At 35.5% G+C, this 15,787-nt stretch overlaps 1 protein-coding gene across 2 annotated transcripts in view; it reads left to right on the forward strand.

Annotated features, from left to right (window-relative positions):
- Window positions 1–15,787, forward strand: part of LOC131591889 (membrane-associated guanylate kinase, WW and PDZ domain-containing protein 2) — a 706,821-nt gene that overhangs the window by 584,519 nt on the left and 106,515 nt on the right. For both annotated transcript variants that reach the window (XM_058862997.1, XM_058862998.1), the window contains exon 10: window positions 945–1,580. In XM_058862997.1, the coding sequence (XP_058718980.1) occupies window positions 945–1,580 (636 nt within the window). The remainder of the gene's footprint in view (window positions 1–944; window positions 1,581–15,787) is intronic.

The raw sequence follows: 15,787 nt of genomic DNA on the forward strand, positions 1-15,787 counted from the left end.
AGATCTATTCTAACACTAAGAAGAATATTGAACTTGTTTCTGAACTTTTCAGTAACAGTAGATGGTTCGTGCTTGGGCAATATGGAGACCCATAAATAGCCTGTTGACTTAAAGTATTCTGCTTCCATATGCTCAGACTGGTAGGTCTGCTATACATGAGACAAGATCTGAAGATAAAGGTAGTATCTTTGGTTTTATTTGACCAGCTGCCTAGGTGAAAATACTAAACTGATTTTCATATATTTGCCTAGATTTTTCTAATGTAAAGCTATTGAACCTACCAAAAAAAATTTGTTGTGTCATTGTCCTTTAGCCTTTTTGCTACAACAAAATGCCATGAAACATCTCTATGTTACGTAAGATAAATAGTTCGTGCCTAGAATAGGAAATGACAGTAGCAGTTCTGAATGGCTGATGGCAAGTAATCACATTTAACAGAAAAGTGTCAATATCGTGATCAATGCAAAAAGTGTTTCCTTATGCACATGCATACACAGTCTTGCTTTGCTATTCATTGATTTTAAAGTCCAGGAATACTTGAGGGTTTTGGTTTTTTTTTACTCTTCACCAAACAATGGCATTTCTTGACAACACATTCTCCAAATAATTGTCCATTTTACCTTAGAAAAAGTAATCTATAGAGACTACACTGAAAGGATTTGGAAAAATAGGGAGGAAAAGTTGAGAATAGGTGAATGTCTGGATGCATCTAAATTTTCCATCTGTGAGCTTACACAGAAAATAGCTGGTATTGTTGTTGTGTCTTTGTATTACATTTGCTGCCAGACAAACTTTACTTTTTTGTCTCTCCTATATGAGTCAGTATGTTGATTGAATTTATCATATTTTTTTAGTAGACTTCTATCTCATTTTAAAAAAAATACACTGCATATACAGTAATTGAAGTTGTCTCATGTTGTCACTGTTTGTTCTTCTCGTTCTAGGTGATGTGATTGTCTATATTAATGAAGTTTGTGTCCTTGGACATACTCACGCAGATGTAGTCAAACTCTTCCAGTCTGTTCCTATTGGTCAGAGTGTCAACTTGGTGCTATGTCGTGGATACCCTTTGCCCTTTGATCCTGAAGATCCTGCCAACAGCATGGTGCCACCCCTTGCAGTAATGGAGAGGCCTCCGGTAGTGGTAAATGGAAGACATAACTATGAAACTTATTTGGAATACATTTCTAGGACTTCTCAGTCTGTTCCAGACGTAACAGATCGACCACCACACTCCTTGCACTCCATTCCAGCAGATAGTCAGCTTGATAGCACATTCCCACCACCTGCCCATGATGATAATGTATCAATGGCTTCTTCTGGGGCCACCCAAGCTGAACTCATGACCTTAACCATTGTGAAAGGGGCCCAGGGCTTTGGCTTCACTATAGCAGACAGTCCTACAGGACAGAGGGTGAAGCAAATTCTAGACATTCAGGGATGTCCTGGTTTGTGTGAAGGTGACCTCATTGTTGAGATCAACCAGCAGAATGTACAGAACCTGAGCCATGCAGAAGTAGTGGATATACTTAAAGAATGTCCTGTTGGAAGTGAAACTTCTTTGATTATCCATAGAGGAGGTAAGTTTGGAAAGTCTGTACAATTACAAAAATGTGTGTAAAAGGTTCTAAACCATAAGACATACATATACTCACTACATCCTTGTTTGCTAGATTGGAAATTAATTTCCATGTTGTGGGAAGTAACACCATTGGTTCTGAAAAAGTGTGTCTGTAATTAAGTATCCTAGGCAAAATCTTACAGTTTGTTGTACATTCCTTTATGTGTTTTGAGTGTCAATGGTTCCATCTCTGTATAAGGGTAAAACTAGGGCAGTTAGGGGCCTTTCACCCCATAATAGTTTGTGTGGTATCTGCAGCAAACTCATGTAGTCCCAAAGCAGTGCTGCAAGCTTTAAATATAGTTTTATGTATTGACTCATTAATGTAGATCAAAATCAGAGCAATTTATTTGCCCTTTACAAGGTTACTGGTTTTCCTAAGCCATTTTGCCTCCTTTTCATTCATTGTAAAAATTTTGTACAACAGTTGCTTGGGTTATTTTCTTTCCTGATAACAGAGATCCATGGTATATATTTCTCTGATTTAAAAAAAATAGCTTCTAGCAACTTTTTTTCTTACCAGCCTGACACAGTAAGTTTGAATGTTCGCCATTGGAAGGGGAGAGTCAATACTTCTCTATAAAGAAGCAATAAGAACAGAAAAATAATTAAAAACTTGACAGGGATAAGTTATTTCATAGCTGTTATTATTTTAGCCAAACAAAATTATTTTTGTGCTTTGAGGTGAGCATCTTAATTTATTATTACCTGAAGTGAAAAATTATTTGATTCTTTAAATTAAAAATCTTTGTTTCTCTAGAGGAATTCATATGTACTTAATGTACATGACTCTGTGCTTCAAAAGGAAAGGAAAATAATTCTATGCACAAAGATGCAAAAATACTAACTACATTCCTTCTGAAAAATAGAGATTGGGAACTGAAGCTTTAGTGTTTGCATATGCCAAGTGTTTATCATTACAATATCTAAAAATCCTTAGAATAAGGAATATAGTAACATTATATCAAATTGCAGAAGTAGCAAACAGAAGGTGATTATAGGCAATCTGTAATCACATGGTCAATAAAGGCACATAGTCAATAAAGTATTTTTCATGTATATATATAAAAGAATGATTTACAAGAGGCAGAATTTGATATTTCTTTGGCATGAAACCAAATTAACATGGTAATTAAATTGGAATCACTATAGTATATGAACTTGGAGAAAGTTAATGGTTGCAGAGAAACTGTATTCATTGGTATTAAATCTGGTTCTCCTTAATGACCATTAAGAATCATGAGCAATGGAGTAAGCAACAATTTTTTATGAAGAAGTTGGCAAGCTGGGGAGAATTTCATAGCAAGAAAAAAGCATAAAGATGATTAGAAGGGTTAGTGTAAACCCAAAAAGGTGGAATTTTATTTTGAAAAAGGCAAGATAATCACTTTCTAGAGGAAAACTATTTAGAACACCGGTCTTCAGACAGAAGTGGAGTGTGAAATCCAGTATGCTGAACAAGCCTGAGTAATAATAGACAGCAAAATAGATATTTCAGCAATCAGTACAGGACAGTAGCAAAAAAAAAAAACTGAAGCAGCAACATACTCAAGCCCTTGAGGATAATTGCTCTCTCTGAAGAGAATTTCTTCTTAGATCATTGATTCGTGATCAAAACATGATGGCTTAACATTGATCAACATGATAGCTTAACAGGTTCTGGTACATTAACTGAGCTGTTTAATAACTGAGTTATTTTCTACACATGGCTGTGGCAGGTAGGAGATACTACACTGAGCTCAGTGCTCGATAAAAGCACTGTAAGTTTACACCATGTGGTCCCTCAGGTCAAACACTGAGGTACAGGTCATTCCCCTGGCTCAGCTGACACAACATACTAGCTCCAAATGCAGTAACATTTAACCCTCTGTTGCTGGGCCAGGAAGTGGTTGCTTTAGAGAATGCAAAGAGAAAGAGAGCATGTTCATGGTAGAACAAAAGAGTTTTGTTCATGGTAGAACAACAACCAAGACTAAAGCAAATGTTAGGAAGTACTACAGTGTCGTTAAACTTAATGGGATGATATGGAACAAATGCAAGTTTACTATCGTAAATTTTCATAATCAGTAATATCATATCATAATTTAACATAATCAGAAATAATTACTATACCTTAAGGTTGTGAGACTAAATTAAAATTTAAAAGAAGCTCACTTGTTTGAGTGATTCAGAAGAACTGAAAAAAAAATGTGTATGAATCAAACCTACTCTCCATCTAAGAGATGGCTAAATCATATCTCAACACAAATAAGTGAACTGTTTTAAGATGAAAACCAGGGTTTTGTCACTTTTTTTTCTTCTGTTCATAGGAAAAGGGAATCTATGTGGTTAAATATACACCTAGAATGAAGGTTATTATGTCTATGTTAGTCGTCATCTCCTTTTGTAGTCCCTGGGCAGAAATAAGTTTTTCTATGATGTAATTAATGTCATTACACTGTAAATGTTTCAAATAAGTCAGGTATATCTAGGTATACCTTAAAACTATATTCGCTGCTTGACTGATTATAAAGGGAGTAGAGGATGACTGATTCAGGTGTATGTCTCTATCCAACATGTTATTAATAATAAACAGGTGATAAAATTTGGTGATGTGCAACAATCTGAATACAAAACCAAATACTTAGAGAAACTTCCTAACTCTAAAATATTTACTCAGTGACACCAGTAAAGCAAGGCATACTTTCTCATTACTCATGGATCCAATTTTTAGTTTATTATCTTTGATGTGTAATGACACTTGAATTATGCCATCCTTTTCCATCATTACCCTATGCATCCTGTCTTTAATTTCTCATTTTTAAGATTAAGACCAAAGGGCTGTTCCTGCTTGTGGAGGAAGGCTGTGTTTTACATAGGGTTGTGTGTTGCTTTGTAATGTTTCTGTCTGAAGTGAATATGGCCTGACTGCACGCCTAATTGTGGCAAATCCATTTCTGTAAGTGACTTAATTTCTCTCTCATCCAGCAATCTTATCTATATTGCAGACAAGAAACAGATTGACACTGACTGAGATTTATTCTCACTATAGCAAGAAGTATTTCATACTGGAAAAAATACTTCCTTGGATGCACATAGTATGCATGCTCTAGCAGTTTAAAAACCATTGTGCCTCAAGGTTAAAAGGTCAACAGCCAGAGTATGCAGGAGAAGGAAAGGTCTGCATGTTTCAAAAGGATGGAGGGAATATCAGTACTCACATTTAAAGAGGCCAATAAAATCTCTTTCACCATCATCAAAGAGAGACTTGTCATGGGGTACAATCCAGCTGGGGGGATTCCCACAACTCATAGTCTACTCATTTTAAGATTTCTAAAGCAGAAGTAGCAATGTATATGCTTGCTCAAAAAAAAAATAATGGAAATAATATAATTGTCTATCAAAGGAAATGCAAAGCACCTCTCTAGCACTGGCTAGACATCTTACTTTCTTTTTCTTCCTTATTGGACAAGTTCTTTGCTAAGTAGATGCACCATAATAGTTCAGTATCTTTACATCTGTTTTTGCTGAACAACCATAATGTTTCCATTGACTACTATAAACTGACAGATGTGTTTGTACTGAAAAACAAAAAGTAAAATTAATGGAAAAGTTAGTGGAAAAGTGTTACCTAAACAAAAAATAAAAAATAAAAAATATTATAAAAGAAAGAAAATAACACGCAAAGAGATTTATTCCTTTCCAGCTTTGCTTCAGGCTTTATCCTCAGCTTCTGCAATAGATTTCATTGAGTATAGGCTGCGGAAATAGTGTGGAAGAGCTTTCAAAAATCAGTCTTTCTGAATGTGGATAGAGCATAAATTTTGAATTAGCCCAGTACTACTGAAAAATAGCACTTAGTGGTTGAAGTGGTATGAAGCAAATTTATGTAGAGGAAAATATTCAGAAATTAGGATTTCAAAAACTAGGTTTGACATGTTCCACTAATTGAACTATCCAAGTATTTGACATATGCCATCTCTTTTGGAACGTACCTTTGAAATATATGAACCTATAGACTGCAGCCCAGCTCCAGAAATGTTCCTGTCTAAAAAAGGATTGATAGATTCAAAGGTAGATCCATCAAGACTATGTGTGAAATGCTGTTGTTAAGGAAACCTGCAGACAACCCAGGACTGATTCATGAAGTTATGGCAACTTATAACAGGTGTTGAGAGTGAAACATTAAATTCACCGCAAAAAGTGGGAGACTGAAAAAATTCCTACATCAGATGGCTATTTTATAGTCATGGAATCAGAGAATGGTAGAATCAAATCTGGCTCTGAGAAACTGGGAATGTTGGTACAAAATTGAGCCAGAGAACTGACACATTGTCAACACTGTTTAACTGTTAGCCCTGTCCGGGTATAGGACCAGAGTGTCAGCAGCCAGTGTCACCGTGATACAGCACGGGAAATAGTGAGCACCACATGCAGTGCACACACAGTCAAGATGAGGAGGGAGAATTTAACTATGTATTTGTAAATTTTATGAATAAAAGGAAGGCAAATTATCTTTCTCAGATGTTGTATAAATCTTAGTAGAAGTGTGCAACTCCTTAAAGCCACTAACAGTAATCAGTTAGTGATTCAGTTACTAAAACCAGTAAATCACACCCAGCATTAACAATTTCAAAAACAGACAGAAATTTCACCAAAAAAACCCACTGAATATTCTAGTGAAGAATACCAGCCCCTCAAAATAAGCTGACTTCTTCTCCCATAGGTGTGAGATTACTTTTATTTTATTTTATTTTATTTTATTTTATTTTTTTCTTTTCTTTTCTTTTTTTTTTTTTTTTTGACAGGATTTCTATGTGCTTCAATTCCTCTGGTCAGAAAAGCTTATTCTTCTTTATCTCCAGGTGAGGCAGCACTGTCACCCTGCTAGCACTAGTCTGGCCCAGGAAATTCTGATCTCTTTGTTCCATGAGCTCAGCCCACCACTGAGGTCTCTGTAGCCTTTATTCTCATTCTGCAGTTCTTCATTCAAAATATTAACAGAGTACCTGTTGCAAACTGGAGACCCTGTATCTCATTGATTGCTCATCCCCAGTTCAGAACTTTCTAGATCCTGAGGATTTAAAGAAATTAAATTCTTGGAATTATGTTGCAGGTTTTTGATTTGGGACTTACAGAGGTTCTCCATCATCCTACTGTCTCTACTGTTTTACATCTCTGAGTCATTGACAAATTTTCCTTTACAGTCACTTCCTAAAGGAACCCACTCTTGGTTTAGCTGCATCCTATGGGTACTCTAAGTTAACAGTAGTCTGTTCATACTTTCCTTGTTCATGAAGTTCTGCTTCTTTCATTGTTTCTGAGTGAAGTTTTTGGGACAGACAAGGTGTCATATCTCTCCTGTTTCCTGATCTACTTTCTCCTCTCCAGATGTTTACTTCAACTGTACATTTGTTTCTATTTCCTGAAAGTAGCCTAATGTTGAGAGGAATATTTAGCAATATCTGCATTTTTTTCCCTTCTGTGTTCTTAAATGTCACATATATCTCTTGTTTGTGAGTTAAAGGGACTTAATCACACAAAGGGAATGTGCACATGAACCTAGCAGTGAATCACTCACCCACTTGAACTGAACCACATGATCCATTGATACCTGGAAATTGGAGACATAAATGCCTTCTGTTGAACATGCTGCTGACGTCATCCTCTTACAATTTTCTGTCTGATTTGCCACCAATTTTCCATCTCTCTAAGTTGTTGTTCCTGGTTCCATCTGCTTTAAAAATGATGGAAAACAAAGGTTCACAGCTGACCTTTTTCCTTTCCATCTCAAAATTACGAACTTTTTTATGACATCATAAATTCAACACTTTCCTCAGTGCGATTTCTATGTAAACATATTCTCCTCATGCTGGCTTTTGAGTTGTTTCCCTTTTCTTCATGCCCGTTTTTGTTGCTATTTTTAGCTAGTAAAGCCAAAAACATTTAATGATCAAAAATATTATGAGTCATGCTATATTGTCCACCTGACTCTTCTGTTAGATGTCATGTTGTCCTTTTACCAGCCATGGACACTTGCCCCTTCCTACCTTTGCTACACAGAAATCAGTATTTTGTGCAAAATAGTTTCCTAATACCCTTGTGAGAAGGACAGTTGTCTTTCCTTTGTTAATCACAAAAATAAAATTTCTGAAATACTTTTAGAAAATACTGTTAACATGCAAAAAATAAAAAAAAAAAGCTGCTGTTTTATTAACAAAATTCCTGAAGCACTGCTTTCCTGACTCATTTTTAAAAGGTATGTCTCACCTTGCAGAGTATCATATTTTTAACTGTGAGATATGTACTCTCCTAGTAACCTTCCAATTATTTACATCCTTTTTGCCCTACACATTGAGACTGTTTCATACTTTTGATTCGCTTGAAATACTTTTTAAGCATCTTGTTGCAATTATCAGGCATAAAATCTATTTAAATAAATTTTACAGGTAAACAAAAAATGAGTTACATATAGAGCCTTGTTTATGAAGAGATTCTAAATCTTTTTACTGAGAGAAATTGTAACCTTTCAGTAAAACAGGGAATGTCAAATTTGAACAGGAGGAGTTACGGCAGGAGACCAGTTATCCTAAAATTTGCACTAATAAAACTTTCATATCTTTTCTTGTATAGCTCTGATTAGCAGTGAAACAGTGTGCAATTGCTTCCATATTTCTGAATAAAAGATAAAGAAACCATAAAACTTCTTAATGAATATGGATTCCTGAAAAAATAGACATTAATAATAGTTAGTAGCTGTTACACTGTATTACTGGAAGTAGTATTAATTGCATTGCATTTTAAAGTGGTAGTGCTATGGTTTTGCTGCTTCTTTCTTATTAATGTTTGTGCACTGTGTGGTACATTTGTGGATAATTTTGGAAAGCATTAGATAAACCCTTTTTACATATATTACACAGAAGGTTTTTAATGACTATTAGAAAGCATTTTGTTTCAAAAGTGCTTTTATCACTGGTGAAACTGTTTTCTAAAGCAGGCTTATATGGTCTGTGTGAAATTTGAACAGTTTTCAACTTCCATTAAACTTGGGGACACTTCTCCTAGGGATGTGTGTGCCTAACTCTTGCTGACATTGGAAGGAATTAGTTTGCACCCTGGAGAAGTAGGTCCCTTAGAAAACCTTTTAGCAAAAAGAAACACAAGTGTATAGGCATATATTGCCATCAATGCATGCCGTAAGGAGGTAGCTACCATTGCTCCAGTGGCTATTCTGCCATTAAACTCTTACAACCAAGGGGCTACAAACAGTGAGCAGTCAGAGATTAGAATTATTAGGACTAAAAAGAGACTTACTATGCACACAGGATTTGTGCAGAGCTGCAGGAACTCTGCCTTCAAGACAGACAACTCCTCTCTTGAGGAGTACAGGGCAAGTTATTGTCTGATAGCTACAGCCCACATCACTGCTAGAACCCAAGAGCTCCACTGGCAGTACTGCAGACTGTTTTCAGTCTAAATTATATTAATGAATGAATTCACACAAATTGAAGAACAGTTTGTTTGAGAAAACACATTTTTTTTGTCTTGTCTACCTTGGAATCTGGCCAGGCCAGAGAAGTTTCTCCTCTGCACTTGCAAGCAGTATTACGAGAAAACATAATGGTATTATCTTGGACTGTGCATCCCAGTGAAAGCTGACATCTTTTGAAGCCAAATACCTCCCAAGCATGGTACGTGGGAGAGCCTACTGCAATACTGAGGCATGAAGAAACTTGGGATTTTTTTCCCAGTCACCCATAGTCTAGTTTCTGAGTGAATCTCACCTTCTTCAGAGGAGATTTGGGAGATCTCAGCCTAAGGATGGAGAACTACAGAGCTGGACTCTAAAAAAGTGCCATACAACCTGTGCTTGTGTATTGAGGCATGTCTAAAGTTTAGTCTAAATGTGTTGAACAATGTTTTTGTTGGTTCAGTATAATGTAATGTCCTATTAAACAGCATTTGTTGGGCTTCCAAATCTGTTGTCAAAGTACATTGTGTAGACGTTGTGATGTGGTGATTTGTAAAATAGTGCAATATTTTATAGTAATAAAGTAAGCTAATACACTATGAAACAAGTGACTACATTATCTATTGTGCTACAGACGTGAGACACAGCACTGGGGAGATGGGAAGGTGTGCTTTCCAGGCACTTCCTAAGCCACAAAACTCTCTTGGCCCCTATGGTTTGTACATCCAGTAAAAATGCAGAAACTAAATTAGTCTTCTAAATTACTTATTAATCCCTGTACAATTCTTTGAGCAATTTGCATTTACATTCTTAGGAATGGAAGGAAGATTTTAACAACAGCTATGCTTGCCCTCTGTGATGCATGCTCAACTTCTTTTTTTTTTTTTTTTTTTTTTTTTTGTAAACTAAGATAATAACATTTATTAGATACAACACTGCCTTTTCAGGAAGCCTTTGGGTGACCAATAATTCAAACACAGTCAAAACCAGCACCAGGATACAAACCCCTTTGTTGTGTCACCTTCAGTTTACAGTTAAAAAAAAGGATATGGAAGCCAAAGCTGCCAAAGCACCAATTCTGAAAGCTGACTCCCAAGTATGTCCAAACAGATTTCTAAAGGAAAAAAATTGCTTTCCAAAGCCAAATTTTCATAAGTTGGAACAGTATTTCAGCACAGAAGAAACATACTGTGCAGTGTTCCTGTTTGGTAAATAAGAGAAATCTTGACTTTTATTTGTTTGGTACCTTTTATTACCCTAAGCTGAAAGAAGGCAAGCTTTCTTTACACACATTCCTACGGTCACCTTATATTTAGTTCATATTTCAGATGGGTGCAAATTATACTCATTGGGCTTTTTAGAATTTTTTTTTTTATAATTTAAGCATTTTTAATTATATTTCATGTGTTATAGCTTAAGCAGTTCTAAAAATTCTCAGATAATTAGAAAAGTACTCTGTATGCATGAATACACACACAGATGCAAAATCTTTGAATGAGAAAATATTTTAATGATCTTTACATCCATTTTACCAATTCATTTCAATTTCTATAATTAGGTTTTCTTCATAGCAGAAAATTTGCCAGTATTTTAAGTTGATAAATGATGATGATGATAATAATAGTAGTAGTAATAATATTTATAATAATGCCATTTTTCTTAAAGAATTTTTAAAAATTCTTGAGTAATATTTCAGGGATTATTTGACATCATAGAAAAGGTTTACTGATAATGGGAATACCATAGTATTATCTATATTTTAATAGTTTCACGAAATTCATTCATCAATATAAATCAAATATCTTCTTCTACAATCCCTGCATAACTTCAGTGTTTTAACTTATGTATTTTAACTTGTTCTCAATCAATGTGATTATTTAAAGCATCTGAGGCCACGCAGTGCCTCTCTACTGCAATATAAACACTATCATATCTCTGAAGTACAGAAAAAGTCACCTTAATCTGTTCCTTAAGGGGAAAGAAAGGAAAGTTGAGGAACTGTAAATATGATCCTAGTGGGATAGTGTATCAGATCTGGCTTCTCTTTTGCATCGCTCTTAAGCCTCACACAATTTAACATCTTGTTCTTTGGAATAAGTATGAGAAAGTACCTGGTGAAAATGGAAAGATTCTAGCAGCTGTTTAGCCAAAATGAAGGATGTTTACATCGATGGAAGTCCCTAGAGCAGTCCAGAGAGAATTCTGAGAAAAGTCCACTGAGCTTTGATCTGTGGCCAGTGAGAGCCAACAAATGTGGCAGAGTCAAAGAGAGTCAGCTCCATCTGGTTTCTGCCATTCTTCACTAGCTTTTTCCACGTTTTACCCAGTCCTTCCTCAGTCTGCATGTTTATTGCTTGTCATTCTGGCTCCATTTTCCTGCGTTTGGCAATTCAGAGAAGCTGCCAATCTTGAATGTCAGCCCAGTCTTTGAACTTAGCCTTGCTTTGAGCAAGAGATCGGCCTAGCTGAACTCCAATTTTCCCTTCCAAGCTAAACACTTAGAATATTTTATGGTTCTCCATATTTCCCACATTTAGGCCCAGAGTGCTAAAAGAGAGGGTCTCTGACTGAGCATCATCTGGATGATTTTAAACTTCTTGCACAGTACTTCTCAGATAGAAAGAGAAGCTTTTTAGTCTTGTCTCCTTATTACACCATATTGAATATATATTTATTTATATATGAGAGTTATTTAAAAGTCAATGCAAGCAGGAAGAATGGTGACATGCTTTTTGATTTCAGCTTGCCAGATGTGTTCCTTGAGATTAAATACACAGCAAATTATTCTCACACTGTAATTGAAAAATAATGTAGTGTTTATTTACTTATTATGTAGCATCTCAGAGAGATCTCAGTGGCTTGTGGGGTTGGCTCTAAAATAGAAGCATCTGGAGAGTCTGATGCAGCTAACATTCATGACCACCAACTGGAATAATCATTTCTACTAAAGTTAATCTTGAATAAGCAAGAAGTTTCTCTTGTAACTTGATCACTGCATATCCGACTTTTAACTTTATGAAGTTCTTTATCCTAAATAGCATCACATTAGGATGCATTGTTCTAAAAGAAGAACTGTCTATATACAGCTTCAGTCAAAATGGTCTTTTTTAAGCGTTCATCTCACAGTGATTAATTGATTCTATGTTTTTCCACATGTCCCTAAAGGCAAATAAACTGAAAATCTTTTACATGCAACATCTTCAACCTGTCTCCCCAGTCTTGCCTTGCAACACATACAGCGATGTTCTCTTCAGCACTTGTTATCAGGGATCCTGTGTAGGCAGCTACAGTGAATCCTTCCTCATCTGCTCTGGGCAGCAAGCAGGGATCCTTTGTGGTGAGGGAAACAGGCATCTCTGTGGTGCCATTCAGCTGCTGTAAACAACTAAAGTAGCTGAAATCGATAGTATTCTAAAATAATGTATTCTTCCCTGCTGATTATTAAAGTTTTAAAAAACTCACCTACCAACATTAGAAATTTAAATATTTGCTAACTTTTGGTCAACTGAATCCCAGCTTAACTGTGAAATAGTTAGATTTCTAGTCTACATGGGTCAAAATATATACCCCTACAGCCAGTGGTGGAAAATAAGCACCTGAAGAAAATTACTTAAGTGGTTTTATTCTGTCATTGCCTAGTTTGTTCTCTGGGTTTGCCCATTATGCTCCACAGATTGGAGAGAAGTCTGTGTGAGAACCTTAGATTAACTGACAAGCCAGATGAACAAGGATGCATGGGATGAGTCCTGCCAACACACGAGAGGCAAGCATAGGTAATAATCAAAGTTAACAAAAAAACCCTCCATTATGCACTACGGCTAAACCTGGAATCCCATTCATGCTACTATAGAAAACAGTCTGGATTTCTTTATAAAAATAAAGTTAGAAATTAAGACTACATAAAATATTTAATATTAAATATATTTTAATATATTTATTAATACTTCAAATTTTATTATAAAATGTAAATGTTTTTATATAATGGACTTTTGTAAGTCCTTACATGCAACAACTCCACTCCTTACCTAAAAATAGAAACAAGTAAAATTAGTATGGCTTATATTGGATTGAAAAATTGCTTCACTTATCAATCTTTTAACACAATTATAAGTAGGAAATCAGTGCGAGGATTTATTTTTAATGAACTATCTATGGAAAAGTTCTTGGCTTCTGACTAAATGTACTTACTTTGGAAATCCTGTAGGAAACCTAAAATCAATACTGATAAACTTTGCAGTTGACAGGGAATTTGATCCATGTCATTGGATAGATAAGACATTGCTGATAAAGAGCAATGTGGAATGCTTAATAAATTAAGAATCAGCAAACAGGAAGTGTTTTTTATCCAGTCATTGCAAATTAATTCCTGGAAGTGAGTAGGGAATGCAACCCAAATTTGTAAAGTGCTTTTGAATCATTATGTATAATCACCTGAGCATAGCATCACAATGAAAAAAGGCAGATTCAGCAAATTTTCTTAAAGCTAAAGGTTTTATTTATATTTTTCTTAGAAATATGGCATTGGTAAACTGTTTTGTTGCACTTATTATTAATGTTAAGAAAATCAATGAGGTCCTGTTCCAGATTGTCTTTCCCTGCTTCTTCATACTTGTCCGTCCATCTTCATTTTCCATTTTTTCCCATTTACTTCAGAGTTACTTTGTGACACTTCCGTATACTATGCAAAGATCAAGCATCTTCTGGACATCTTATCTTTAACTAAAGTTTCTTTTTTTTGGACCTGAAATGTGGGATTTCTATAGGATTTTCCATACAGTTCTTCATTAGCAAAAGTAATGGCTGATTCAGTTGTCCATGTGCAAGGTAGATGGAAAGATGTTTCCTTCCTACCTAAGTCCTATAATAGATCTCATTTCCCATGTAGACAACTAGGCATGTAATTTCAGGATTTATTTCCTGTGAGGAATCTTGAAAGTAGTTGTTCATTAAAAGCTTGTAAAGAATAAAGAAAATTACTTTGCTTGGGAAAAATAGTCTAAAAGAGAGCTGAAAGGATAGAAACCATCTAGTGAAAAATTAGACATTCAGAAAAGATGTTTTGGGTCACATAAAGATTACTGGGAGGAGCCATGTTGTAGGGTGATCCTTTTTTCAGCAGATAGGAGGCACAGTCCCTGACCTACAGCTCTCTGGGTATCGCAGTCTATTAGCTGTAAAATTGCTTCAAAGACATTTGTGATTGTCATGAATAAATATGTACCTGAAACAGCTGCAGCCACCCTCTGTGTCAAACAAATAACAGCAATCTGATGGAGAGATCACTTTGGTTTCTTCCAAGTGTGTAGGCTGCCCTCATTCCTCTGAAAAGTGCCTCAGTTAGGCAGGTCCTTCTGCAGTGAACACAGGTGCCTCCTTCCTGAGGCCCTGATGGAGAGACATTTCCAGTGGCTGTGGGTTCTGAGCAAGTGGAAGAAGGGTCAGGGCAGAAAGCTGGAGGTCTACAGCCTAATCCAGCAACCTGGTGAGAGGAGCAAAGCACAGAGGGCTGCAGAGGAAATGGGATGAAAACCTGGGGAATAGCGAGGAATATACAGAGCTTTTTATAACTCAGGGAGTCATTGATTTCCCTGGAAACATGGACCTCTAAGGTAGGGATCTTGTGAGCAGGGCAAGCTGTTCCAAAGTTTCTTGGATTTCTGTGTTCTCCCATTAATTGTTTTACATCTTCCCTATTTGAAAACATATTTTAGTTCTATTATGTTAATACTCAGTGGTTTGGGTTTTTGTTTGGTTATATATATAACCAAGCCTTTGGACTTGGAGTCCAAAAGGCAGATCTAGAAAAAATCTTTGGCCAGCCTGGGATCAAGCTTATATGGCAAGAAAACATCAAATCAAGACCTGCTATACTGCCAAATAGAAAAATAGAAAGCAATTTATTCACCAGTTTGGTGTATCATTTGCCTTAAGGATTAAAGGCTTGAATTCTGGAACTAAGAACTGAAGTTGCTTTTTCTTCTGAACTGATAGCCATTTACATGCCTATTTAATTGTGAGTTAATAATGAGGAAACAAAAATTACACACTAATTCTAGGGATTATATAAATAATAAATAAATAAATAAATAGTGGTTTAGAGTGATACGATAAATTAGAAAATAATCATTTTGTGTATTGAAAATAATGTTGCAAATTTAAAAAAAATAAAATTGAGAAAGAAAACTTAATGCCTCTTAAATTTTTCAGGTAGGGGATCAGGCCTAGTTTCTAGAGAGTGAGTATTAATTCTGAAGTACTCAAAAGCTTTTTATTTTTTGCTTCTCTCTGTTGTCTGAAAGATAAATAATTGCTGTGTAAAAACATATATTTTTGTCATTAAATTTAAATGCATCTATTGCAGATCACTGGTGTAGAATTGCAATTTCTGACTTGTTCTTACTAGGAAAGGGATTAATAAAAATTCATTACTTATGTTTTTACAGAGCTACCCATTTTTATTCATTAATATGTGATAGCTACTTGCACACTGGCTTGGTTTTTTTTCTATTTGCCTCAATATTAAATAAACTTTACCAGATTAGGGAGAATTATAGGTATTGCCGTGTCTCCCATTTAAGGCCTCTTTGTATAGCAGAAAACACAACTTTCAGAACATCCTTCAGGGAAAAAATTGTTCTGTGGAGAGTCTGACAGCATTTTTTTTTTTGTTTGCTTTCTCTTGCATAATGATTTTATTTTCAATTTGCAGCAATTAT

Source organism: Poecile atricapillus, chromosome W, assembly GCF_030490865.1.
Source record: "Poecile atricapillus isolate bPoeAtr1 chromosome W, bPoeAtr1.hap1, whole genome shotgun sequence".
In the NCBI taxonomy this organism is placed as follows: Eukaryota; Metazoa; Chordata; class Aves; order Passeriformes; family Paridae; genus Poecile; species Poecile atricapillus.